This window comes from Penicillium angulare (assembly GCF_028827245.1).
Source record: "Penicillium angulare strain IBT 27051 chromosome Unknown utg000005l_segment0_segment0, whole genome shotgun sequence".
Classification (NCBI taxonomy): Eukaryota; Fungi; Ascomycota; class Eurotiomycetes; order Eurotiales; family Aspergillaceae; genus Penicillium; species Penicillium angulare.
Window position 1 is genome coordinate 3,157,747 of NW_026623164.1, and position 27,755 is coordinate 3,185,501.

The 27,755-nt window shown below is 48.3% G+C and overlaps 7 protein-coding genes across 7 annotated transcripts; 3 read left to right on the forward strand and 4 right to left on the reverse strand.

The window, feature by feature from the left end:
• Positions 1-111: 111 nt before the first annotated feature.
• On the reverse strand, positions 112-1,000 carry N7478_008529 (v-SNARE protein VTI1; the record flags this gene model as incomplete). Its single annotated transcript, XM_056924743.1, has 3 exons — positions 112-199; positions 266-672; positions 821-1,000. 3 exons carry the CDS (start codon positions 998-1,000, stop codon positions 112-114), a joined length of 675 nt encoding a protein of 224 aa, XP_056777469.1.
• A 759-nt stretch (positions 1,001-1,759) lies between these two features.
• Positions 1,760-3,271, reverse strand: rvb1 (RuvB family ATP-dependent DNA helicase pontin; the record flags this gene model as incomplete). Its single annotated transcript, XM_056924744.1, has 3 exons — positions 1,760-2,772; positions 2,825-3,044; positions 3,128-3,271. 3 exons carry the CDS (start codon positions 3,269-3,271, stop codon positions 1,760-1,762), a joined length of 1,377 nt encoding a protein of 458 aa, XP_056777470.1.
• Positions 3,272-3,579: 308 nt separating this feature from the next.
• Positions 3,580-4,269, forward strand: N7478_008531 (mitochondrial 54S ribosomal protein bL28m; the record flags this gene model as incomplete). The annotated part of the gene is made up of 1 exon (XM_056924745.1): positions 3,580-4,269. One exon carries the CDS (start codon positions 3,580-3,582, stop codon positions 4,267-4,269), a length of 690 nt encoding a protein of 229 aa, XP_056777471.1.
• A 797-nt stretch (positions 4,270-5,066) lies between these two features.
• On the reverse strand, positions 5,067-6,141 carry N7478_008532 (trans-2-enoyl-CoA reductase (NADPH) TSC13; the record flags this gene model as incomplete). Its single annotated transcript, XM_056924746.1, has 3 exons — positions 5,067-5,749; positions 5,815-6,030; positions 6,105-6,141. The coding sequence occupies 3 exons, from the start codon at positions 6,139-6,141 to the stop codon at positions 5,067-5,069; spliced, it is 936 nt and encodes a 311-aa protein (XP_056777472.1).
• A 1,405-nt stretch (positions 6,142-7,546) lies between these two features.
• On the reverse strand, positions 7,547-7,972 carry N7478_008533 (uncharacterized protein; the record flags this gene model as incomplete). The annotated part of the gene is made up of 1 exon (XM_056924747.1): positions 7,547-7,972. One exon carries the CDS (start codon positions 7,970-7,972, stop codon positions 7,547-7,549), a length of 426 nt encoding a protein of 141 aa, XP_056777473.1.
• A 2,443-nt stretch (positions 7,973-10,415) lies between these two features.
• N7478_008534 (peroxidase/cytochrome P450 family protein) lies at positions 10,416-14,016 on the forward strand (the record flags this gene model as incomplete). The annotated part of the gene is made up of 7 exons (XM_056924748.1): positions 10,416-10,667; positions 10,736-10,833; positions 10,907-10,955; positions 11,001-11,202; positions 11,277-13,440; positions 13,507-13,633; positions 13,696-14,016. The coding sequence occupies 7 exons, from the start codon at positions 10,416-10,418 to the stop codon at positions 14,014-14,016; spliced, it is 3,213 nt and encodes a 1,070-aa protein (XP_056777474.1).
• A 920-nt stretch (positions 14,017-14,936) lies between these two features.
• tom1 (E3 ubiquitin-protein ligase TOM1) lies at positions 14,937-27,391 on the forward strand (the record flags this gene model as incomplete). The annotated part of the gene is made up of 4 exons (XM_056924749.1): positions 14,937-14,984; positions 15,061-26,812; positions 26,869-27,213; positions 27,297-27,391. The coding sequence occupies 4 exons, from the start codon at positions 14,937-14,939 to the stop codon at positions 27,389-27,391; spliced, it is 12,240 nt and encodes a 4,079-aa protein (XP_056777475.1).
• Positions 27,392-27,755: the final 364 nt, after the last annotated feature.

The window sequence follows — 27,755 nt, forward strand, 5'->3', positions numbered from 1 at the left end:
AACTCTGTCTAGTACTGGTCAAGCTCGGTGATGCTAACTTCATACATAGCGAAAGAAAAAGGTACAAGAGAAGACATCCCTCCAAAATAAACGCCTAGGTTCGTCGGAACGCTAATGGAACTTGCTGTAAATAACGGCAATGATCAAAAGAACAAGGACTGTGATGATACCAATGGTGATCATCCGATTCGTAGCCATCCTATAAGCCAGTTAGTATTGGACATCTCACTAGAAAGTAGGAGCGAAGATATCGGGGGGACATTACCTACGAGCCATACCCCTCAAAGTCTTAATGCTAGTATCCACATATCCTTCACTTTCATGCAGATTATCCCGGGTATGCTGTATCGTTTGACGCTGCTCATACAGGTTTGTCAGCACGTTGCGCCCGACATCCTCAGTCTCCAGTGCCGTCCGTTGGCTTTGCTGTAGACGAGCAGAGCTACGCTCTAAGCGCTCTGTGCCAGACAGAAGTTGTTGACGTTGCTCCAGATGCTCATCTTGTGGCTCATCGGTGTATCGATCGCCGAAAAGGGCTCTGCGATCATCTGAGAGGGATTTGAGCTTTCGTTTCACATCGTCGATATCAGTTGAATAGTTGCGGAAGCGAATATTGACTTTAGAGCGGGCTTCGGAGGGGATGTTTTGTTTTTCCATGCGCATACGGTCCAGCTACAAATTCAGGTTAGTTATTTTATCCGAGATCAACTTGTGTGGGAAATAGTCAAGAGTGTGCAGATCTATGCGATTGGAGAAAGGTGTAGGAACGGGGGGTGGATTTTATTTTCTGGGGTCTGGGGGTGGGCCCGACTTGACTTACCAGTTCTGTTGCTTCATCGAGGACCATATCCGCTGAGCTGATAGCAGATTTCCGTTGTTCGCCGCTCAGTTCCGTGATTTCATCGAGCTTTTGGTTCAAGTCCGCTTGAACGAGTTGAAGCTCGTTTTCGTAGCTGGCGAACATCTCGGATCCGGCGTCCGTATCGAGGGGATTCGACATATTGGCTAGAAAGGCAAGTATTATATGGAACCACGGGGGCAAGATGGGTGAAGAAAATGTTTGTTGCGATGTATGTCGAAGTGGTCGTTTCGTAGTAGTGATCGGACCACAGGCTCCACCTTTATCTAAAGGAGGATTAAGTGACGTTAGGCAGGCCGATAGTCGCTCGGGGCGAATGTCTTGTCCGAAAAAATGCGCTAAGCCTCAACGTGATCGTGACTGAAATGAGTATTAAGTTGATTCAATATACTGAACAGCTTGTCGTGAGATATTGGCTAGAGGAACAATTGAGGAGGTGGAGGCTGGGGGATGATAAGTCTCGCACGTGATTGCCGTTAGCCGGATAGGGTGTAGTTTCTACGGAGTAGTCATAGCCATGAACAGGCTGTCTAGGTTTCGGATATATGGATATTATTGGCCTCGCCATGATTCCATTTCAATACCGCTTTACACTAAAGTCTGGGAGAGTTGTCAAGTGCTCCCCATTAGTCCCTCAAATGACAACGTTTGGCGTCCTGCATGTTCCTAGTGACTACCCGCCGAAGCCTGTTCCTTGCATTTGACCGTGATATACTCCCTTCTGAGTTATTACACATGTATATCTCTCCTTTAAACGTAGTAACATAAGATAGCATTAGCATGAAAAAAAGATCAAGCCTTAAGAGTAGATTTCGCCTTTTGGAATTAGAAACAGAAATGATGGAAAAATGATGATACCCCCATGGTGTACAGTCGTAGAAGTTTCCCCTCTCTTCCCCCTTAAGCCAGGAACTTGGTAATGTCCTGGTTAACAATCTGCGCACTGCGCTTGGCATCCAGAAAAAGATCCTCGCACTCCGCAACATCCACTGCCTCGATTCCATTAGGGCGGCCATTGACTCGAGCCAGGATACTTGCCGGTGTGAGCAATTGCAAGGCATATCGCAAACTGACTTTGCTGCCGTGCTCAGCAACCTTGTCCAGAGCAGGCTCATTGATGTTCAGGCCTTCAGTCTTAACACGCAGTCGGATAATGGTTTTGATCTCCTCTGGGCTGTAAGGGGTAGTGGGGATGATGAGGAGGCGAGCGAGCAGATCGGGTGGGATGCCGTGGGAGGCGGTGATGTCGTCGGTACCCCGAATGACAGTGTTTCCACGGTTAGAAGCCAGGATGACGATCGGAGAGATGGTAGATTCAAGGGCACGGTTGAGATATGTGAAACACTCAATGTCAAGCATGTGAACCTCGTCGATGAACAAGACACCAGGAACAAGCTCGGCCACGCCCTGGTCAATGTAGCGGTTGACAACCTTGTTAATCTCTTGTCGCAGCTTGTCTGTAATCTCAGTCTTCTTGGGCTTCATCAGCTGGCCCATCATGCTCATCACATCCTGTCCACCTTGTGGCCGGGCATTGGCCATGTCCAAGTCATGAAGGGTCACATCCTGTACAATCTCCTTCTTCTTGTGAACCTCGCCCTTAGGAACGGGCACGTACTCTTCCGCCTCGAGATCGAACTCAGTCGCATAAGCGTCCGACCGACCAACACGCTTGCAAGCACCGGTGTTGGCTTCAATGTAGATGACATCTCCAACAGTGACTCTCTCCTTCTGAATGGCTTCGTAAATGCTGGGGTCTAGGCGAAGCTTCTTGCTGCCCTTGGCAGACTTGAGTCCAATGATCAGATGGCTGATGGTACGTCCGTATCCGCCCAATGGATTCTCGGTCTCCTCCGGTGTCAACTCGGTTACTTCACCCTCGTACACCTCCTTGGTTTCGCGAACTCGCAGACCTGTTGTTGTTAGTTTCGAATTCGAAATCCTGAGTATATAATAATAGCGTACCGATTGCTCGTCGGAAGTTCTCCATCAAGGCTTCTGTCTTCTTGACCTCCGCAGAGTAGATTTCGCTGCCAACGATGGGGCAGAATGGTACTTTGGTTCCCAGCTCCTGTGATACAGCAAGAGCAAGCGCTGTCTTTCCTGTACCTGGTCCACCAGCAAGCAACACAGCTCGTCCAGCCATCTTCCTAGCTTTGATGAGGTCGACTACAACACCGCATGCCTGTTGAAGGGCGAGAGACCGTCAGCCAATGAACTACCCAAGAAATCTCCGTCACTTTTGAACTCAATAGATGTCGCACTCACCTCACGAGCAGATGCCTGTCCCACGAATCCATCGCCTGCTGTTTCTGAGGAACCATCAGCGCGCAGGCCTAGACCCTTGATGTGGGTGTGCGCCGCGGTCCTGTTCTCGCGCGAGTTGCCCTTGACTTCACTGATCTGGACCATGGTGAAATGATGAGGCTTCGTTGAGCCTGGAACAAAGTAATCGGAGGACCAAAAAGATTAAGAAATAAGAAGCGATGAACAAAATTAAAATCCAACAAAGAGTAGCTAGGTATTGCTGCGATGGTCCGTCTTTCCAGCTACATGCTCTTCCCGAAATTCGTGAACAAGGGATCTGCGCCAGTCACGGAGCCGCGACGGAAGGCGGTCAGCGCCCCCAAATTCTTCCCACTCCAGCTTTCTCTCAACGCATGAATTCCAATCCGTATTGAACAGACTCTCACTCCCCGGAACTCGCCCACGTCTCCTCAATGGCAGGTTTCCAGCCGAGAGCCGCCATGGCCGGCCACTTCTCTCTGGCCTCGGCCTTTCGCAACCTCTCCCTATCTATCCCGAAGCGTTCTTTCTCCACCACATTGGCACAACAGACTACCGCACAACTTCCGGAGCATATCCCACCGTACCCCTTCGGTCCTCGACAATGGTACAAGCAAGCCGACACAGGTCTTTATGGCGGTGTCATGATTCGCTTCGGTAACAAGATCTCCAAGGGTCGCAATGAAGGCAAAACACGACGAAGCTGGAAGCCCAATGTTCGCCGCAAAAAGATCCGCAGCGACGCTCTGGACGAGGAACTCTTTATCAAAGTCACACGCAAGGCTTTGCGTACAATTCAGAAGGAGGGCGGCCTCGACAACTACCTCCTTAGCGATCGCGTATCCCGCATCAGGGAGCTCGGCATGTTCGGATGGGAACTGCGATGGAAGGTCATGCAGACATCCGTGATCCAGGAACGATTCCGGACAGAGCGCCTCAAGTTCGGTCTCAAGGAGCCTAAGTCTTTTGAAGAATGGGCAAAGGACAAGGAGGAGGAAATCAATGCTAAAATCGCTGAGCGACTTAACATTGATCAAATTACGAAACCCCGCAAGAAGGGTATGGCCGACCCTCAGAGACTCCAACAGCTCGCTGAGAAATCTCAAGCCGAAGTCCAGACTTAATTTGCACGGGTATCATGCTTGTTAACTGGTGACTTTCACTTTTGAATTGATGTCCTGCGTTGGGGACTGGCGCTTCTTCTATTGTACCACTATCGCGACGAAGTGGATGCTACTGAGTACCACTGTGCTTCTCTTTCTTTTTCTGTTTGACAGTCTCATGTGTCTTCAATATTCCCTCGAAATTTCTGGGATTCTTTCGCATCGGTTGATCTACTGGGCGTGCATATTGTACTTTCTGTGTATTTATACTCCAATATCATACAATCTCTCATTGTTCTAGTCTTTTAATGTTCCTCCCAGAGGTCAAGTCCGATGTCTCATGAGTTGTCCTTTCTTCCTATGCCTGCATTCAATCTTGAGCAAATCTAATCAAACAGCCACTGATGTGATTTGAGAACATTTATCCTGTGCGTTGTCTAAATTTTATAACAGAAGACCTCGGTAGGCTCCACTAGCAGGGGTCCCTAGAGATATACTAGTATATAGTGAAAACGTTTGAGTCTAGTGTGTCTAATGTCATAAAGGAAAACACGATATTAATTTTTTTTATGTCCACTCATAGAATACATGCGTCGTAAGTTATATCCCAAGAGATAAAATGTAAGTATAACCCGGAATCAAAGAAGCCCCTAACTGAGCAGCTATTATTGGTGAGCACTCTAGCACCCAGGCAGCGGCGGCTACGGCCCTGGAGGCCAAGGTCACTCGCTTCGTGGAAATATTACAATTTCCTGACTATGGAGTACTGAATTGACTGGAACGAATTGGAACGAAGAGTCGATCATAAAGCGTGTAGCTTAGCAGATGTAAGCCAGAAGCACAGTCTTCTTCTTCTTGTACTTTTCGCCGAAATCCTTTCGGTAACGCTTCTCCTTCTTCCACGCCCAGCTCCACATCTGCACACCACCAACAAGAGCGAACAACAGCACACTCAGGTTCAACTGACTGACCAGGAAAACACCTAGCCACGCGAGGATCTCGAACATGTAGTTTGGGCAGGTAACAATGTTGAAGCCGAAGCCGGAGGGGATGCCACGCTCGGTGGTACCAGGACGACGGAGGTCACGGAGGATAAAGTGAGCGTTCAGGTTAGCAAGCTGACTGAACACGAACAGTGCAACACCTCCGTACACGAGTGCGGTATTGGGAGTTGCGGATGCGGCGCCTGCATTGGGGCGGAAGACCCAGTATGCGATGTTGAAGCCAGCGAGAGCCCAGTAGTGGGCGCTGTTCTTGAAAATGTTGCGGGCAGGCATGGTGGCGTTGCTGAAACGGTGCACAAAGATAGTCTCATACTCGCGCTTGAGGAAGTGGAGAGTGAGAAGGGCACAGACGAGCAGTTGAGTATCCGATGGGTCCGGGAGGGGCTTGTCATAGTTGAAGTAGAGGAATGGTCGGAGGGGGAAGAGGAAGAGCGCGGGGATCAGGAGAGGACCCAGGTATTCGATGATGAAAACGGTACGCCATGCGATTTGGGGACCTTGAAGTATAAATCTTTAGCATTGATCGGTTTTATTTTTCGCATGGGCGAGATCTTGTACGTACCCAGGTCTTTAACGTGGATCACACTCGAGTTACGCAGACCAGTCTCATCAATGGTGATGTCCTTGGAATTGGGGACAGCACTACGGTCACTGCCCTTGGTGATACGAAGGCGGTGCACGGAGCAGCCGGAGCTCTTAGCAACGATGCTGTGTAGCTCCTCGCCAGAATTATCAAGGTCAATCATAATTTCCTTGGGGAGCCCGCGGATAGGTTTACCTGAGTATTTTTAGTTTGGAGTCGACTTTTAAAGAAATGACGCTTTGTTGATTCATGCGTGTTAAATAACATACCACGGGGCTCAACTGTGAGCGCAATTTTGGACGCCATTGCGATTAAAAGCAAGCTTCAAGTTGAGGCAAGTAGATAAGCTTGGAAGTTGTAATGGAAATTGTTGAGTTCATGTTGATCAATATAACACCACACGTGATGTAGACACCTTAGGCAAGACCGAGGTATATTCATGTGGAACAGTGGAAATATGCGTACTGTACTATTGGCTCAATAAACCATCTGCATCAAGAGTCAAAGTTGAGACCACTGGTCTCATTTTTCGTTTATTTTGGCAGCTTATCTGTACATATATCATGGAATACCCCGGGCCCCTGCAATACGATGGGTGGCATCTTCTTGCGGGGCCGAATGAGTGGTAGCGATAGTCCTGCCAACCTTTCTTCACTCGCTTCAGTGAGTCTACATCAAGCCGGTCGCAGACTCACAGTCGAGCAAAGCCTCCGCCACCTCAGTATGACCGAGGTGCCTAGCTGCCCCTAAGGGGTGACATCTGTTTCCGCAAGTATAATTCGCAGTAAACTGCCTTCTCAAGGTCTTCGAGGCTCGCTGTGAATTTAGGATCGATGACGACCAGAAATGTCGCACTGTCTACCAATGTAAGATATCCTTTTTCTGAAATTGCTCACCAAACGGAGGCTAGAACCACGAGAATCGTAGATAACGTTCTTCACAACCCCATTTTGAGAAACAGGTAGGGTTTCAGCTCGACGGACCAAGTGTAACAGCCCTGGAAATGTTACAGACACATAGTATATTTACAATCAGTAGATGAAGTCGATAATTGATCAGCAAGTCAGTGGTCAGCACGGAGTACTATATGAGGAGAGGTGAAAACAATTATGACCCCTACTTAGGTAGTATGGAGTAGATTTTACGATATTCAAGTCGGAAATATTCTCGGGCCGATTGTTGAATCCTTTGGTAATCTAAGGTATACGAAGTAGCCAATAGGATCGGAATTTAGTCAAAAAGTGCGAAGCTTTACAATATAGCACTTGAGGTATTCCGTAGTGGTAACTCACCACCTAGTAGATGACAAAAGTACGACGGGTTCCACGGAAGGCTTAACTTTGGATATCATCGAGACAAACTTGAAGCCAACCGCCTTTCTCAGTAAAGTAACTCACTTCAGAATTTCAATGACGGCTGTGGGCTTCTAAGCCTGGAAGCAAAAATTCCACTCAAAACTAACATCTTTGGGGTCTACTATTATTAAAAATCTGAAAGCCAAGCCTCTAGTTACTAGATATTGACCAATCTACAACCTTGGAATATTACAACGAAACGCAAATTAATAAACAAATTGAGCTCCCCAATTAAGTAGTGAATGATACTTACATTTCAATCAAAGATATAAAGAAAATCAACGTGATGGACGAGCATAGTCTAAAGAGCTAGCAAAAACACTGGAACCAAGTGAGTAAACAACCATGCCTTCTATTTAGCATTCATCCAAGAAACCAGGTCCTCTATCTTCGCGGCGAGATTCGACATAGGTATCACGCCAATACTCGTAGGTTTCAGCTTCGATCAATTCCCGCTGCTCAAGTCTGAAAATCAGGTACGATATATAGCATTGACAGCTTTGGGCTGGAATGGCCGCGGCCTGTTCGAAAACTGTCTGTTCCTCGGATGCTGGGATCTGGGCAAGTAAGTGCTTTTCTTCAATACTCCAGCTATCAAAGTGCTTAGCAGGTTCAACAGCACGATCATAATAGCCAGGGGAACCAACAGTGTGAAACCACGTGCATCTAGTTGCGCCTGGGTGGGCCATCAGTAGCGCCCAGTGGACAGGTGAGTCAGATTTCTGTTGAAAGATAGCTACGTAGAGGTTGTAACACGTATAATCGATGTCACTGACAGGCATGTTGAGTAGTATATGTTGGAAATGCCCCTGTAATTAGTTAGTTACTCGTAAAGGGTGTTTTACTCGGAGTGGATGGTGCTCAGCTGAAGATAGTGGAAGTTGGAATAGATATTGTGATGATAAACTCGTTTCAATCGGAGGGTCGATCTCTTTTATACTAGTAACAGCTCAAGGTCATTTATTGAAGAATGATTCAAAGAAACAAAAGCAAACTATGAATGAAATAGAGCCATTGTTCATTTAATCGAGTATAAATAAATTATAGTGCTTTATTGTACAAATTGTTCATTGTTGCATACTCTCCAATTCTTTGGCGTGTGAACAATGCTCTTATTTTATCTAGATGATACACAAAGAAATAGATGCACTGGAAGTCAACCAAACAAAAAGACTTGGAATGGTACACCTGCCTTTGTCTTTTGTCTTCTGGAATATTTTTGTAACTTGAAGTGGATGCCGACCCTGATACATGCGAACACGGATTTACACATGCGCTGAAAATAGGTATGATATTTACTAATCAGAATGAACCAGAATAAACCTCATTTCCTCGAAACATAGAACCCTCAAATAAAGGTCAAATTTAGCATTCCTAGAATTTCGCAGTCGGAGGTGTACCTAGAAATAAGTCAAGTAGGTATAGCAGGTTCATCCGGCCAGACAGTAAATTCGTTTGAGAGACTTATACTTTGTCTATCGAAAGTCGATATAGCTTAATGTCTAACTCTTTTACTAGTAAATGAAATTGCTTTACATACAAGCTATTAGAAGATGAAAAATATTTGGAACGGCGTTCAAAAGATAAGCAGTAGTGTTATCCATCAACTTAAAACTTTAAATCCAGATAAAGAGACTCGTAGGCAAATGTGTATTGTAGATAGTGTCTAAGCCAAGTACTATACTAATACATGTAGGCACTTAGTATGGGCCAGTGGCCTGCTTTCAGCAATAAAAAATGTATTAAACTTCCTATGACAGTTATTGGCCGTCTCCGGCCGGATTCCCTGTCGCAGTAAGCGCCAATAACAACAGTCACGAAAATTGCCGAAAATTGAGTACTTTCCATATCCCTCTTATCTCCTTACGCGGATCCCAAATTTCATTCCAATATCGCCCCGTGCATATATGTATGGATGCTCCAGCCGAGTTATTCTAGGCGCTCCATGTCTCAGACGGGAACACAACGCTGGCATGGTTAGCCCGGCCGAACCTACTCACCAATCATGACGAACCAATTCGCCAGGCTCCCCCCAGTTCGTCCGTCTTAATGCACGCCATGCTATGAACTAACCGAGTCATGAGGCTCACACAAAGAGCGTAACCCCCAGGATTATTATGCTCACCCACTGAAAAAAGATTGCATACTCGTAAGCCCCACTTACTGCAGAATCCTACTGGTTGCTTACTGAAAGCTGAACATGGAGCTTATGCACCAATTACACCCGAGCAGAATAACCAACCCACACCCGAGCGGCGAATGAGGCCGGACCACCTGGACGGACAAGCAACCGGAGGGGCGTGAGTTCATGGTCTCCCATTCCTGATTTGCCTGTACAAATGATCGTCTTTGTCAACAACATTTGAAATTGCCAGAAAAGTCAAATTGAATTAAATAAAATTCGTGGGATCGTGGAAGCCAACAAAGATAACTCACTCTTCACATGGGATTTGACGCACGAATGAAAAACATTCCATTGCTGCCCAGCACTGTGGGGGCGTCATTCGGCTGTCATTGCCCTCGTACCGGCCACTAACGTCTTATAATGTGGCGCTAAAGCTGAAAGGTCAACGTGGGTGCTAGGCTCGGGTGGATAATGGATAGTGGACAGTGGATAATGGACCCGGCGCGGGCTGGAGGCTATTCAGCTGCTCAGCTGTACATGTACTCTGCCCGTTAAGCAGACTAGCGGGGCCCTCCGCAGTCAGAAATGGTTATAATCTTTCCATTACCCTCCGATCCAATCTCATGATACGTATTTTGATTTTTTACCTATTCCATGCTTGAGCTTTATTGCCGGTGCTCGTTATAGCAGACCTTCACAAGCTTATGGGTTGCCGCTCTCAAACGTCTCTAAAACACCGAACCCACCGATTGCCCCTCGAAAATTCTAAATACTTCCTGAAGTAATCTGTCGCAAAATTGGTATGCTCTCGCTCTCATATTTTTTTTTTGGATCCATTCAGGTGACATTTTGATAATATGCCAATGGAGGTTCTTGCTGAATGAACCGCAAGGGCCCCTACCCTCCTTCCTTATACATGTTAATTGAACTCTAGATTTGTTTGCTAAAAATACTAACAATATCTTGAGAAACTAAATAGCAAGATCGCGTCAAAGCCCCCATACCTTGATACCTGATCCTTCTCATATCATTCTCAGAATATTCGTTGTTGATCCATCTCTAAGCCTTTTTCTCCTTGTTGACCCATATCCCATCCCACCATGGCCGAGCAGATCAATGGTATCAAAAATAAGCTCTCGCAAATTGAGCAAGTTGTGGCATCTACTTTGAGACCTTTGCCAACTGAGGCCGGCGACGGCACCTACATCAAGAGTAATGCCAAAACTGGCGTTGTAAAGGATTTGGAACACTTAAATTTGAAAGATGTCAAGACAGTTGTTGAGATAGCCAAAGATGCGGCAACTGGCACCCCCTGGAACGATCGCGAATATATTATGGAACGATTGATTCAGGTTTGTATATGCACCAAGTTGAAAGCTTAAACTTCCACTGGCACTTCAAGGGACTAAAGACATCACAGACTACCGCCAGTTTACCTTCAACATCGCAAGCTGGTCAGACCTTAACCAATAGCTTTTTGGGTACGTTGTGGAAAGATCTGCAGCACCCACCAACATCGTAAGTCATATGCTCAATGCATTCTTATACGACCTGCTTCTTTTCGCAGAAAGCACGCTTACAAAAAATGTAGTTATCTGGGTCGGAATGCATGCTATCGCACAGCAGATGGATCTGGAAATGTATGTACCCTCTTCAGCTCCTATGACGAGAAAAAATATTAACAGGGATTAAAGAACCCATTCTTTCCAAACATTGGTGTTGCTGGCAGTCCATACGCGCGGTCTGTTCGGCCTGCTATTATGCAGCCTCTTTCTCGGCCAGACCCGGGGACACTGTTCGATAGCTTGCTCACACGAAAGGAGTTCAAGGAACATCCGAACAAGATTTCGAGTGTTTTATTTTATCTTGCATCCATCATAATTCATGGTAGGATCACGTTCCATCACAAAGCTATAAAGGCAAACCAACTAACAAAAACGTAACAGACCTCTTCTTAACAGATCCAAAGGACAGCAGTATCTCTCAAACATCATCATATCTTGACTTGGGCCCTCTTTACGGAAACAATCAAAATGAACAGAACGAAGTGAGAACCTTCAAGGATGGAAAGCTGAAGCCGGATGTGTTCTCTGCGAAACGAGTTCTCGGGTTCCCCCCTGGCGTTGGTGTCTTGCTTATAATGTTCAACCGCTTCCATAACTACGTTGTTGAGAACTTGGCCCAAATAAATGAGGGTCGCCGTTTCACCAAGCCAGCTGAGTCTAACGAAAAGGCGTATGCAACATGGGACAACGATCTCTTTCAAACCGGCCGTTTGATTACCTGCGGTCTCTATATCAACATCATCCTTAAGGATTATCTCCGAACCATTCTGGATCTCAATCGGACAGATAGTCTCTGGAGCTTGGATCCCAGGGAAGAAATTAAGAATGGGTTGTTTGGTGATGCCCCGGCTCAAGCTACTGGAAACCAGGTCTCTGCAGAGTTCAATTTGATCTACCGATGGCATTCCTGTATCTCTGCTCGGGATGAGAAATGGTCCGAAGATCTATACAAGGATCTGTTCCAGGGTCAAGATCCACAGGCACTAATTCTCCCGCAGTTTGTCCAAGGCCTTCACCGATGGGAGGCAATGCTACCCGAGAAGCCAGAGGATCGTCCCTTTGCCAACTTACATCGCCAAGCGGATGGGTCTTACCCTGATGACGACCTTGTGAAGATTTTTAAGACCAGCGTCGAGGATGTTGCCGGTGCTTTTGGAGCGTCGAATGTGCCACCTGTTTTCCGAGCTGTTGAAGTCCTCGGTATTCAGCAGGCTCGTTCTTGGAATTTAGCGACTTTGAATGAGTTCCGCGAATTTTTCAACTTGACGCCTTACAAAACTTTTGAGGAGATCAACCCGGACCCTTATATCGCTGATCAGCTCCGACATTTCTATGACCATCCCGACTTAGTAGAGATCTACCCTGGTCTCATTGTGGAGGATGCAAAGAAGAGTATGGCCCCAGGCAGTGGCTTGTGCCCCAACTTCACTACCTCTAGAGCAATTCTCTCGGACGCTGTTTCCCTTGTTAGAGGCGATCGCTTCTACACCGTTGACTATACCCCGAAGCATTTGACCAATTGGGGATATAATGAAGTCCAATTTGACACATCCGTGGACGCTGGCCAGGTCTTCTACAAGCTGGTTTTCCGAGCGTTCCCAAATCATTTCCATGGAGATTCGGTCTACGCACATTTCCCAATGGTCATCCCGAGTGAGAATCAAAAGATCTTGAACAGCCTTGGAAAGGACAAGTTATATAGTTTTGCCGCGCCAAGCTACACCCCGATACCTGTGCTAATCAATTCCCACGCTGCCTGCAAGACCATCCTCGCTGATCAGGACGCATTCAAAGTGACATGGGGCCCGAAATTAGAGTTTCTTTTGCAACGTGATGGACATCCATATGGTCGCGATTTCATGTTGTCGGGCGATAACCCACCGAACGCGGCAAGTCGCAAAATGGTTGGTGCTGCCTTATACCGGAACCAATGGGAGTCTGAGGTGCAAAAATTCTACGAAGAATTGACGCTTCAGCTTCTGGAGCGAAGCTCATATAAGGTGGCCGGTATCAACCAAGTGGATATCTGTCGTGATGTGGCCAACCTTGCACAGGTTCATTTCTGTGCAAATATATTTTCGTTGCCACTGAAGACGGAGGCTAATCCTCAGGGCGTGTTCACTGAAGTCGAGCTTTACCAGATTATGACTTTGATCTTTACTTATATCTTCTATGATGTGGATGTTGGCAAGGCGTTCCAGCTCGCACAGGCCTCCCGTGCGGTCTCTCAGCAACTCGGAGAGTTGGTCATGGCCAATGTCGAGGTGATTGATAAGTCTGGATTCATTGCTAGTATCGTTAGTCGCATTCATCGTCACGATGTTCTCAGTGCCTATGGTGTCCATATGATTCAGCGTCTGTTGGATAGTGGTCTGCCTGCGAATGAGATCGTATGGACTCATATCATGCCGTCGGCTGCTTCAATGGTTGCGAACCAAGCTCAACTTTTCACTCAATGCTTGGACTTTTACCTCGAGAAGGAAAATGCAGTTCATCTTGCAGAAATCCAACGCTTGTCAAAGGAGCGTACCCCGGAAGCGAATGAGCTTCTTTTGCGATAGTGAGTGATCCCTCGTAACTTCTGAAAAGCAGTGTGTTGCAGGGGTATTATACTAACAATCTGTAGCTTCATGGAAGGTGCACGAATTCGATCTTCTGTCGCTTTGCCGCGCGAAGTTGCCAAGCCCGTGGTCCTTGAGGATAATGGGGAAAATGTGACATTGAAGACCGGGCAGCAACTATTCTGCAACCTGGTAAGTAGACGTGGATATCCAACGAATCAATAATCCTTTGTTAACATATTACTTTGTAATAGGTTGCTGCCAGCCATGATGCAAACGCATTCCCTGAGCCCGAGACGGTCCGCTTGGACCGCGACCTGAGCCAGTATATCCACTTTGGATTCGGGCCTCATCAATGCCTGGGGCTTGGAGTGTGTCAAATTGCCCTCCCCACAATGCTCCGGGTAGTTGGTCAATTGGAGAATCTTCGACGTGCCCCGGGCCCTCAAGGACAGCTGAAGAAGATCCCTGGCCTAGGAGGAATCACGATGTACATGGATGCGGATCTTAGCGCCTACTCACCGTACCCATCCACGATGAAGATTCAATGGGATGGGGAGTTGCCGAGAGTTTAGGGTGTGCATGAAGGAGAAATTGGGCCGCTTTTTGCTGTAAAGATATGGTTGTATTTTATCGTCATGGACATTCTTTGTTTCTTACTTCCTTTCGTTCCTTGAGAACCTTGAGTTCAAACGGATCATGTCATTAGGTAGCATCGCATTCAAGTCTTGCTTGGCTGTGTTATGAATGAATTGGATAGCCAGTTTTGTATGCCGTGCTTTCATAAGCGACTACTGATAATAGCGGAAGGCCAGAAGAGCCTAAAGAGGTACGGACATTTAAAAAAGTTGAAGACATAGATAGAACAAGATGACTCTGTTGATTATGAAAATGAGTGATGCCTTGTAGCCTGACCGCCTCCAGCGGGGAACCGCCATGGAATTACACAGCTCTAATCTGCCGGTAGACAGACCACAGCTCACCACCTGCATCGATTCTTCTCTCCCCTTCTCTTTCTCTTTCTCTTCCCACCCCCTCCTCCCCAACACACACCCCATCCTTCTTAATCTTCAGTTTATTTTCTCTAAATTTTCCGCTACCTTCGTCAATACTTCCTTGGGTTAAGCGTCCTGCACCGTTTCCCTCGTTGGTTTTGACTTCTTTCACCGAACCCGTATCTCACCATCTTTTTTCTACGAAGCTATTTCAACAAAATAAGCTTCGCTTTCACAAAGGGTTTGACTTGACAGTAATCGCTAAGTTTGAAAGTATCACGGCGATTCTATTTAGTGCCATTCTTCCGGCGTGAAGTGACTCAAATTAGGCGAGGCAGGAAGAAGAGGACCAAAAACGTCATAAGGCATCCTCGCGCTTGCTCCGCGACCTGGTCTCTCAACCACCCACCCCACACCGCGCCCACCACACTACCCTCTAGGAGACTCACTCCTGGATTTTGTCAACTCCCTCATGGTTGGCTGCTTACTTTACTGTCAACATGGGGAGAATTAAGAAGGTGGCTAGCCAAAAACATGAGGCTACAATTGTAAGTCTCGGCTCTATCCGTTATACCTCGTTGATGATTCTTGGGCTAAAAAATTTTCTTCTCTTTCTCATTATAGTCACCATTTCTTGCGGAATTCATAGGTCAAGCCACAAGCCTTCCCGTACCCGAGCTCCCTACTCTTCTGAACACATTCCCGAAATTATGGCCGTTTCCTCGAGGCGATCTTTATCATTGGATCAATGTCTTAGATCGATTCGATGAAGTCCTGGCTTCCGTCATTGAGAAATACTTCCTCAATACCGGCCCCCAAACACAATCTTTCAAACGGAGCGTTTTGGAAGAATCATATGCGGCTGATCCGAGCAAATCGCCAGCGGAGGGTACTGGTGCCAAGCTGGATGCCCTGGGATATGGGCCCGAGGGTGACCGTGAGCTGGTGGAGGCGATCTTGAACTTTTCGCGACTATTGCTTGAGAAATGTGGAAATCGCAGTCTCTATAGCAGTAGTGAGCGTTTAGGAGATCTCTTGAACACTACCTCTTTGTCTCTCCTCCAGTCTTCCTTACGGTTGGCGCTTTGCCTTGCTCAACGGTACCACTCACGTCAGCGGGGCTCTCACCAGCAAAGCATGCTGGCTACCCATTATAGCCTTGACTTGGAAAAACTCCAAAAAATCGCTTCACCCTTTCCTCGTCCGTTCATCGCCAGCAAAGCCCCATTCGCTGTCTCCCCGGCTGTTCAAACAAAGGGCAAAGAGAAAGCGGTGCAGACTAAGCTCAATGCCAATGAACTAGTTTCCCTCGTGCGTGATAATGATGGCTGGGAAGAATGGGGCCATGTTCGCGTTCTTTACTACCCCTCTGGCTCCTCGGAGCAACCCAGAACGACCTCGGAGTTGGGTCAGGGCGAACAGGGATCTCATGCTCCATCCACACCCACACCACTTCGTCGTAGCGCAACCCATCCCGCTCCACGTTTCAGCCAAGGCCAAAGCGGAGAAGACTCGCCAGTCGGCAACCAAAATACAAGCGGCAAGGGTGAAGAAGCATCTCGCGGAGGCAAAATTCTAGATCTACCACATGCAAAGATTTTGTCCGCCAAGCCCGAAGATATCCTTGCGACTAATCTACCTAACCTACCTCTTGAGTCGAAATACGAGCTGCTTCACAAAGTTCGTGTCGCGCAAGCACTGTCCGGATCGCCTGAGACCCGTGAGCAGATTCTTGCAATCCGCATTCTCGCTGTGACCAACCTGGCATACGTGCATCCCGAGTCAGCATTCCAGCAGAAGGTTCTTCAGTATGACTTGGAACAGTCGAAACGCCTTCAATTAACTTTTCAGCTGGCCGAGCTTGTGCATCTAGGTGCCAGTGGTGATCTTTCTGTCTCGCGGAATCTTCAGACGCTGGCAATTCATACGTTGGATGCGCTAGCCAAATATAAATCTCGCGCTGTTGATGTCTGTGCAGCGTTGAGCGTCAATGTTAATCATGGTGTTTTGATGTTCTTAACTCGCAAGGTCGTCAATGAGCTGGCCGCTGAAGATGATGCTACTGATAATTCTTATCATGATGAGTGGCGGGATGCGCTACTTGCACTTCTGCGCACACTTCCCAGTTCGAGCTCACGGACTCCGGAGACACTAGTTGCTGCTGGTCTCATCCCTATGTTCGTTGATATTCTTAAACTCCGCACTGAGAAATCTCGCCGCGTCTATTCTAGAGTAATGGAGTTCCTTGATACCTTCGTTCACGCGGTTCGGGACGCACTGGGTACATTGACTGCTGCTAAGGGCTTTGATGCCATCTCTGATTTGATCGATCATGAGACTAAAACCGCCTTCGAGCATGTCTCTCGTGGAGCTGGCTTCCCTTCTCAATACAAGAATCCGTCCATCGATTATCAAATACCCTATTTCCAGCAGCAAACTTTGCGGTGGATGTTTCGATTTGTGAATCATATCATGCAACACAATGGCGGAGGCTTCGATCGTGTTTTGCGAAATCTGATAGATTCACCTCAGCTCCTAACTTCCTTGCGGCTAGTCTTTGAAAATTCCCGGATCTTCGGTTCGCACGTTTGGAGTAATGCTGTGAACATTTTAAGTAGCTTCATTCACAATGAGCCTACAAGTTATGCGGTTATTGCCGAAGCAGGTCTTAGCCGAAGTCTCCTTGCTGCCGTGATGGGCCGCGAGCTTCAAGTCCAAGAAAAGCCACCTGCTGTGGAGCCAGAGGATGCTGATGAGGGTGAGTCCTCGGCTGAAGCGCCTTCTGCTGCACCGGCTTCACCTAGCGAAGACAAGAAAGAAACTCGTGAATACTTCATGGCTCGTCAGCCTGGGACAAGTCTTGCCCCCGGAATTATTCCTGCTGCCGATGCCCTTGCCTGTATTCCCTCCGCTTTCGGTGCCATTTGCTTGAATGCCTCTGGTCTAGACCTTTTCGAGTCCTCAGACGCCCTTGAGAGCTTTTTCGAGATCTTTGAACATCCAGAACACGTTAAATGTCTCAAGGATGACCCCAATCTCGTTCGTTCGCTGGGAACGGCATTTGATGAACTAGTGCGGCACCACCCAAAGCTAAAGACGGTCATCATGTCTGCTGTAATTGTCATGGCTGCTCGTGTGAGCCTGCTTGCGAAAACCAAGGCATGGCACTCAGGACTTGGATCCAAATTGTGGACAGATAGCTCTGAAAACAAGGCCATTCTCTCAGGACCCGTTGCTGATCTATTCCGCGATATCGGTGTTGATGTCAATGCTTCGATGGAAGATCCACTGACAATCGGTGTCCCTCAGCTCAATGCTCATGATCTTCCCAATGGTTGTAAACTTCTCGTAGGCGATGTGAGCCAGCTTCTTCCTTCGCCAGAAAGCGACTTCGAGCCGAAAGATCAAGATGAGCATGGTCTTACAGTGGCTGATTATCTCTTCCCGGCCATTCGATTCCTCGGCGCCTTCTTTGAGAACCAGCCCAACTGCACATCCTTCATCCAGGCCGGCGGTGCTGAATTTGTATTGGATTACGCAACTCTTCAGAGTCTGCCCTATGGCTTCCACGGCACTGACCCTAACCAAGAGCTCACAGTACTCGTGCACATGCTCGCAGAGACCAAGCCGCACGTCATTATCCCATCTATAATTCAGCGAGCACAGTCAGCTGTTGACAGACTCTCCGCCTTCTGGGCCACGCCAAAGGAGTCCGGGTTTTTTACATCTTTCACTAGACCAACTGACTCTAAATCGCCGGCCCCAGAGCCAACAGAGGCTTTGGCCCATGGAACATTCTTTGTAAAGAACCTGAATGCCGTTCTCGTTCTCACAGATATGCTTCGTGAAATTTACGCCATGCCCCTCTACCAAAATCGTTCCGCTCAGCAGGCCTCTCCATTCGGTCAGGTCAACCTTGCTGATCTTTATTGTACACTGATCTCGTCGCTCGGTAGCCTTCAGGCGGCATGTGTATGGGAGGCAATCGTGAATGAAAAGAACAATCCAGATCTCTGGACACAAGGGAAGCAGCCCGTCACCAAGCCTGGATCTGACAAACCTACAGTTCCTGGGGCTGGAGCTTCCCAGGGTCTCTTGGAGGGTTCAACTCCCGGACAACAGCAAGAAAATTCCGGCGCCCCTGAGGCTTCGAACGCCTCAACTGCTCAAGAGCCCGAGGGTGGTGCCAAAAAGGTTGACGAGGACAGCTCCGCTTTCAAGAATGTGCAAATCCTTCGGTACCTTCTGGGTGCACTCCCACTCACGATCACAGGCTTCATGCATAACCTGGGCCTTGGTCTGATTGGCAAGCGACGTGGGGACCCCTATCAGAAGGGCAAGCAAAATGCCAATATGGTGGCTGAAGCCATTGCTGAGTCAGTTCTATGCGGTCTTCAGCTCAGTGCTCCCAACTCAGGTGCTAGCTCGAAATACCGTTTCCCATATCTCATCGTCATCCTCTCTCAATTTTCACACCTTCTCTACGAAGCTGGCGGTGATCGCCCACAACCAAACTACCTAACCCTTGTACTTGTTGCGTTCAAGCGCAACAACGGTCTAAAGGTGCTGAAGGACATGTGCGAGATTTTCATGCAGGAAGTCCAAGCTCTCAAACCGTTAGATCAAGGTGCCGAGACCGAGAAAGAAGTTGCCGAACAAATCACTGCTGCCTATGGTGGAATCAAAATTATTCTCGCTATTTTCACCGAACTTGCTGCAGGAAAAAGCGTTGTGGAGTCAAGCCAGACGCAAGCGTTGACCAGCAACCACGACCGTGATCGCGGACGCCCCGATTACTTCCAGCCTGGTCAGTTCCAAGTCGATCTCCGTATGGAAATTTTGCCCATGGCCCAGGAGATGTGGAACTCAGACTTCGCAACTCAGTCTCAAAGCCTTATTGTCAAGTTCTTGGTTGATATTCTTCGCTCTTCCATGGACGGAGAATATGAGACTGGTGCCGCTGTTAGATCCGACATCCCTCCCGCTGTGGCAGAGGTACCACGGAAGCCATTCGTTGTCAACAAGGATCGCGAAGCGGCTCTAAGAGAAAAGTGCTTTGAGGATGCTGACTTGAACAAGGAGGCCCTTTACCGCTGCAATAACATCTTGAATGCCGCCGAGGAGTACTGCAAGGCTCAAAGATGGCTTCGAGCACCACCACGGCTTCCACCTCGCCCTACTGACATTCAAACTGGAAGCCCAGAGAACGCGTCTGGCGGAGAAGCCCCCGAGGATGCAGTTGGTGGTGATTCTACGCCTTTCAATAGCGGTTATCTTGAGCGTTCTGCTCTCGCTATGCTTCTTGCTCAGGCGACTGGGCGTCCAGTTGATGACCCTACGAACCCCAGCCCGGATGATGGAGGGGATGTAGATTCTTTCATGCGCGATGGTTTGGCTAGAGCACTTGGTACGGTTCCCCAAGATGGTGAAGATGTAAACGCCGATGAACGTGGCGAATCGTCGCATCCCGAACGCCGTCCCTCTACCCAAGGCGTCCCAGAGTCCAGCAATCAAACACAAGAACCCGTTCGCCTCCGTAACCTGGTTACGGTGGAGGACCTTGATGCTGAACGAGAGAAGGTTCGATCTAACCTGATTGAACGCTGTTTGGATGTCCTCAATGTTCATCATGATGTATCCTTCGAGCTCGCCGATCTTATTTCCTCTTCTATCAAGAAGCATACAGAGCCGGAAAGCTTTCGCCGAGAAATTGGGGAGACTCTTGTCCAGTCTCTTGTTTCCCTGCAGATGGAGAATTTCCAAACCGCTGGCAAGAAGGTTGCTGCCTACGCTCATATCCTTGCCCTGGTTCTTCAAGACCAAGAAATGTACAAGGCAACCCTGGAGGAACTCAAGGATTGCTTTTCAACCTTCCTAGGTTTCATCAAACTCCCTCCTGCAGAACAGCCGTCTAATGAATCTTTCCCTTGGATCGGCCAAGTGCTTCTCATAATAGAAAAGCTCTTATCTGATGATTGTCAGCCTCCTCTAATTTCTTGGAATGCACCAAATCCCGATAACCCAACTGATACGAATGATGAGCAACCTGCGCGACTTGAAGACCCCCTTGTCTCTTTGGAGGAAAAGACTCATCTCTTTGAGGCCTTGGTCGAGATTCTGCCTCGTGTAGGTAAAGATGAAACACTGGCACTTTCCGTCTGTCGCATTCTCGTCATTGTCACGCGTGAACGTAGCATTGCTGCTCGTTTTGGGGAGAAACGTAACCTGCAGCGCCTCTTTGTCATGGTCAAACAACTGGCTAGCGCGACAAACGACAAGCTTCAAAGTGCATTTATGTTGATCCTCCGTCATATTGTCGAAGACGAAGCTACTGTACGACAGATCATGCGCAGCGAGATCGTGTCCAACTTTGCGAACAAAACATCTCGTCAAATTGATACAACCGGTTATGTGCGCCAAATGTATCATCTTGTTCTGCGTGCGCCTGATATCTTTGTTGAGGTGACAAATGAAAAGCTCAAACTATCAAGATATGAAACTCATCAGCGCCCACAAGCCCTAGCGCTGAAGGTCGATCCACGACTCAGTGCTCGGCAAGCACAGGATTCGGGCAATGGCGAGAGTACCAGCAAAAATGACTCTGTCACAGGCGAAGCATCCGCTTCCGATGACAAGGAGAAAGACAAGAGCAAGAGCGCTGAGCACAAAGCACCAATTGTCGAAAATCCAGATGGCGTTATCCACTACCTTCTCTCGGAATTGCTGTCATATAAGGATGTTGATGATAAAGAGGCTGCGCCTGAAACCTCTGATCAGTCATCTACTGATCAGCCTGAAGGTCAAGCACAGCCTGACGTTGAAATGTCTACCGACGAGCCCACTCCTTCAGTGTCAAGCAGTGCCGATACTCAGCCACCATCCAACTCTACCCCCACGTCTGTCAAGAAGGGTGAGAAGCCACCCTTCAATGCTGAAGAGCATCCAATCTATATCTACCGGTGCTTTTTGCTTCAGTGCCTTACTGAACTTCTGTCCTCCTACAACCGCACCAAAGTCGAATTCATCAACTTCTCAAGGAAAGCTGACCCTCTTGCCACAACCCCTTCGAAGCCTCGCTCTGGAATTCTCAACTACCTACTGAATGTTCTCGTTCCCCTTGGAACTATGGACCATGACGATACTCTGGTTTTCAAGAAGCGCAGTATCACCTCAACATGGACCATGCAGGTTCTTGTTGCCCTGTGCACGAAGACTGGCGAGCATGGCGGTACTCATAGACGGCGTGCGGATATGAAGGTCCCCGAAGAGGACGAGCCAGATCTTGCGTTTGTTAGAAGATTTGTATTAGAGCATGCGCTGCGATCTTACAAGGATGCCATGGCTTCCACTGAGCCCCTGGATGCTAAATATTCTAAACTTATGTGCCTCGCTGACCTTTTCGACAAGATGCTCAGCGGTTACTCCTACTCTCAAGATGCAGGGTTCCCATCTTCGACTAGACAGCTTGCCAGGACCATGTTCGAAAAACACTTTATACCGGCCCTCACGGCTTCTGTTGCGGATATCGATCTCAACTTCCCATCTTCAAAGCGTGTCATCAAGTATATCTTGCGTCCTCTGAACAAGCTAACTCAAACTGCCGTGATTCTGAGCGAGAACTCCGATATCACAAATCTGGGCGAAGGCGATGATGACGAAATCTCGTCCGCTACCTCGGTTTCAGACATGGAGGATGAACGTGAGGAAACACCAGATCTTTTCCGACACTCTACCTTGGGCATGCTTGAGCCTCGTCACGATGAAGAGGAGTCTAGCACCGAGGAATCGGAGGGTGAGGACGACGAGATGTACGAGGATGAGTATGATGATGAGATGGACTATGATGAAGAAGTTGTGGAGGATGACGGTGAAGTTGTCAGCGATGAAGATGAGGATGCCGGAGGCATGGGTCCTATCGAAGGACTTTCCGGTGATGCTGTCGAAGTTATCATCGATGACGAAGCTGACGAGGATGATGAGGATGAAGAAGATGATCATTCTGATATGGAGGATGATGATATGTATGCTGACGAAATCACTGGAGATCATGATAACGAGAGTCTCGGTGAAGGAGATGAAGGCGAATGGGAGAGTGAAGAAATGACCGAGGATGAAGAAGAAGCCGAAATGATGAACCAATTCGAAGAAGAAATGGCCGATATTCGTCAGTCCAACCATCAAAACTCTGGTCACCGTATGGACGATCTCTTCCGTGTTCTCAATGATGCCACTGCAGGTGGTGTCGACGATATGCATGGAGATGGTCTTGGAGGAGACATTCATGATGAGATTCTAGATGAATTGAATGATGAAGGAGGTGCGTTTCACTTATTGACGCGCGTTCGCTCTCTTCTTCGCAGCTTGCTGACTTCACACCCAGAAGAAGACGAAGAAATGGACGAGATAGACGATGAAATGGATGACTACGATGACTATGACATGGAACACGGCTCTGACGGAGAAATGGATGGTAATTGGAATCCCTCCCTCTCCCAGCTGGTAGAAGATTTACTTACGATGCACCTTCAAGATGACGATCTCCTCGAGCCTTGGGGCTGGGAAGGCGACGATGCTCCACTACCCCGACCCCATCACCACCATCGCTTTCGTGGTGGAGCGCCACCGGCCTGGGCCACTGTCACTGAAATCATGCCTGGTCGCCACGGTGGTCTCATGCCCGTCCAACCTTACCCTCGTGTACACCGCACCCAGATGCCGAGCCGTGGGAATGACGACGGAACTAATCCTCTTCTGATGCGTAATGATGGTGCAGGTGATGCTTCTGCTCAACGTCTTGGATCAGGCGCCAATGATCCATTCACTGGTGAATGGGGTCAAGTTGAAGGTGGTGGCCGGCTACTTCCGATGGATAGCCCTGTTAGCTTCATGAATGCCATCATGCAGGCTATCGGTGGTCAAGCTACACCAGGGTTCGGCGTCGTCACCCGCCCTGATGGTATCCATGTTCACGTTGACCGTCGGGCGATGCTGCCAAACCGGATTCAAGACATGTTTGGCTCTCTTGCTCGCTCCCACCAGCCGTCGGCTCGAAGCCGTGATGATCCTCACAATGCCGTTAAGTTTTCTCTGTCTACAACTCGTAGCCGTTGGCAAGAAGAGGCACGCATTATGTTCAGCAGCACATATGTGGAGAAGACAACCCGTATCATCAACTCCTTGCTTAAGGTTCTGGTTCCTCCTGCCATGGAAGAAGCCAAACAACGCCAGAAGCAGGCGGAGGAGGATCAAAAGCGCTTCCGCGAAGAACAAGCAGAGAAGGAACGCCAGGCGCGTATCGCTCAAGAAGAAGAAGAGCGCGAACGCAAGCGCAAAGAAGACGAGGAGAATGCCAGGATAGAGGCTGAAAGAGAACAGCAAGAAGCTGAGCGACGGGCAGCCGGAATCTCTGAGCCTATGGAGGATATTCAGCAGACTGATGCACCTTCTGAAGGGACAGCTGCATCTTCCGCTCAGCCTGAGCCAGAGCCCGCTGAACGAATTTACACAAATATTCGGGGCCGCCAGCTTGATATCACCGACTTGTCGATTGATCCCGAATACTTGGAGGCATTGCCAGAGGAGCTTCGCGAAGAAGTTATTATGCAGCAGTATGCCGAGCAAAGATCTCAAGCCGCTGCCGCAGGCGAAGAGCCAACCGAGATCGAGCAAGAGTTTCTGGAGGCTTTGCCTGCTGAAATCCGGGACGAATTATTACAGCAGGAAGCCGCCGATCGACGTCGACGAGAACGTGAGACTGCTCGTCGCCAAGCTCCTGTGAGTGCTGTTCCGGGCCATGCTGAGGATATGGATGCGGCAAGCTTCCTTGCCACACTCGATCCCCATCTGCGTCAAGCTGTCCTCGCCGATCAACCAGAGGAGGTCCTGGCCACTCTGGGTCCCGAATACCTGACTGAGGCACGAGCCCTTGGTCATCGCCGAATCGCCCAATTTGGTGATATTGCCCCTGCAGGAGTGGACCAGCGCCGTCCCAGACATGAGCCAGCTGAAGATCAAGAAGAGCCGAAGAAAGCTCAACGGCGCCAAATCGTCCAAATGCTTGACAAGGCTGGCGTCGCCACTCTTCTACGATTGATGTTCATGCCCCTTCAGGGTAATGCCCGTCACCAGCTCAATGATATCCTCCACAACGTTTGCGAGAACCGCCAGAACCGCGGCGAAGTCATCAGTCTCCTTCTTTCTGTTCTGCAAGATGGCAGCGTCGACTCCTCTGCAATTGAGCGCAGCTTTTCCCATTTGTCACTCCGCGCAAAGGCTCCCGGCTCGCAGAAGACACCCCAGGCTATCAAACGGAACATTTCTCTCCAGCCATCATCTAGCATCAGCAATGATGTAACTCCGATCATGGTCGTTCAACAATGTTTGGGCACATTGTCTTTCCTTTCGCAGTTCAACCCCCACATTGCTTGGTTCTTCTTGACTGAGCATGACTCGGCTTCTACGCTTAAGCTAAAGGCGTTCCGCAAGGGTAAAGGCAAAGAAAACCGAGTCAACAAGTTTGCTCTGAATTCCCTTCTTTCCCTGCTGGATAGAAAGTTGATTATGGACAGCCCCAACTGCATGGAGCAATTATCCAGTCTCTTGAGCAGCATCACTCAGCCTCTCACTGTTCTCCTACGTCGCGAGAAGGAGAAACAGGACGAAGAAGGCAAGAACAAGGATAAGGCCAAGAAACCGGAAGAGACCACCGCTGAACAGCCTACGGAGCAGCCTGTGGAAGAGTCTACCCAGGTTGCTGACTCTGGCGCGGACACCACTATGACAGATGCGCCATTGCCAACTGTTGAGTCAGCCGAAGATCAAGGTACAGAGGGCACTACCGAAGGTGACGGTACTTCCAAAAAGACTGGCAAGACTGGCAAGTCTGAAGAGAAGCGCAAGCGTAAATCCATTGAGCCTCCAGTTGTTCCTGATCATAACTTCCGCCTGGTCGTTCATATTCTTGCAGCTCGCGAGTGCAATGGAAAAACTTTCCGTGACACTCTTTCCACCATTAACAATCTTTCCGCCATCCCCGGTGCGCGGGATGTTATTGGCAACGAACTCGTTGGTCAGGCGCAGACTCTGAGCGACACGATTCTTGGAGACTTGGAAGAACTTCTTCCTCATATCCACCATTCCAAGACAGGTACAGACATGCAAGGCTTGGCTTTGGCCAAATTCTCCCCAGCCAGCTCTGACCAGGCGAAGTTGCTTCGTATACTCACAGCTCTGGACTATCTCTTCGATCCTACTCGAGTTGACAAGTCTAAGGGAACTGAACCTGAGTCCGCCCCCAAGGAGGATGTTCTCAAGAATTTATATGAGAGTGCTACTTTCGGCCCTCTGTGGACCAAGTTGAGCGAATGCCTAACTTTGATTCGCCAAAAGGAGAACATGCTTAACGTGGCTACCATCCTTCTGCCGTTGATCGAGGCATTAATGGTCGTTTGCAAGAATACCACCCTCAAAGATCAGTCAACATCCCGCGGTACTCGCGAGCTGTCTGTCCATAGCGCTTCCGCCGACGCTGGTCTCACCATGGAGAACCTATTCTTCAAGTTCACTGAAGAGCACCGCAAAATCCTCAATGAGCTTGTTCGTCAGAACCCGCGTCTGATGAGCGGTACATTTTCTTTGTTGGTGAAGAATCCTAAGGTTCTAGAGTTTGACAACAAGCGCAACTACTTCACTCGCCGAGTGCACTCTCGTGGTGCTGAGCCTCGTCACCCTCATCCACCTCTTCAACTCTCTGTACGCCGAGACCAAGTTTTCCTGGACTCCTTCAAATCGCTATATTTCAAGAACGCCGATGAGCTCAAATATGGTAAATTGAACGTTCGCTTCCACGGTGAAGAAGGTGTTGATGCCGGTGGAGTCACTCGAGAATGGTTCCAAGTTCTTGCCCGTGGAATGTTCAACCCTAACTACGCCCTCTTCATTCCTGTCGCCGCTGATCGGACTACCTTCCACCCTAACCGTCTCAGCGGTGTCAACTCTGAGCATTTGATGTTCTTCAAATTCATCGGCCGGATTATCGGTAAGGCTCTATACGAAGGCCGTGTTCTGGACTGCCACTTCTCTCGTGCTGTTTACAAGAGCATTCTTGGGCGATCTGTATCGATCAAAGATATGGAGACGCTTGACCTTGACTACTACAAGTCTCTTATATGGATGTTGGAGAATGACATTACAGACATTATTACCGAAAACTTCGCCATTGAAACCGATGCATTTGGTGAGAAAGAGGTGATCGACTTGATTCCCGACGGTCGCAACATTCCCGTCACTCAGGACAACAAGGAGGAATACATCCAACGGGTTGTTGAATATCGCCTGGTCGAGTCTGTTCGTGAGCAGCTTGATAACTTCCTGAAAGGTATGTCTGGGTCGTGTTCCCTTTTTACCATGAAGCTAAAATTAACATTTTTATAGGTTTCCATGAGATCATTCCTCCAGATCTGATTTCTATTTTCAACGAACAGGAATTGGAACTTCTCATTTCTGGTTTGCCTGAAATTGATCCCGATGAGTGGAAAAATCACACTGAGTATCACAACTACTCTGCCTCGTCGCCACAGATTCAGTGGTTCTGGCGTGCTGTCCGCTCGTTCGATAAGGAAGAGCGTGCCAAGCTACTACAGTTCGTCACCGGTACTTCCAAGGTGCCTCTCAATGGTTTCAAGGAACTGGAGGGTATGAACGGCGTGAGCAAGTTCAACATTCACCGTGACTATGGCAACAAGGATCGTTTGCCCAGTTCGCATACATGTTTCAACCGTACGTTTTCCCAACCCCTCCCTTTTTCTTTTTCCAAAAAGAAAAAAAATCACCTAGTGGACTGTTACTAACAATGTCTATAGAGCTTGATCTTCCTGAATATGAAAGCTATGAAGATCTTCGTTATCGCCTGTATACCGCAGTGACAGCGGGTAGCGAATACTTCGGATTCGCATAGACAGGGCTTCTCTTCTTCTACATGATTTGGCATATTTCCGTCGTTTTCTTCTCTTTTTCTGTTATTGATTTTGTTTGTTTTTCTTTTGAGGCCTAAGCATTCAATGGCGTTTCTCTTTTGTTTTCTCCGGGAAATCAATGATCGTGGGGAAAGTGAGGGAAAAGAAAATTCCAGGGAGCCCTATTATTTCTTGTTGATGTGCAGGTCAACTTGAGAAAATTGGCTACCCATTTTACATTGTACTTAGATTGCCGCGTGCTTAAAGGGCATATTCATATTCATTGTCTTTTTCACAATTGTTACTCCTAGCTTCTACCATACAAACTACATTATGTAGTTGTCCACGGGTAAATTTAGACTACGG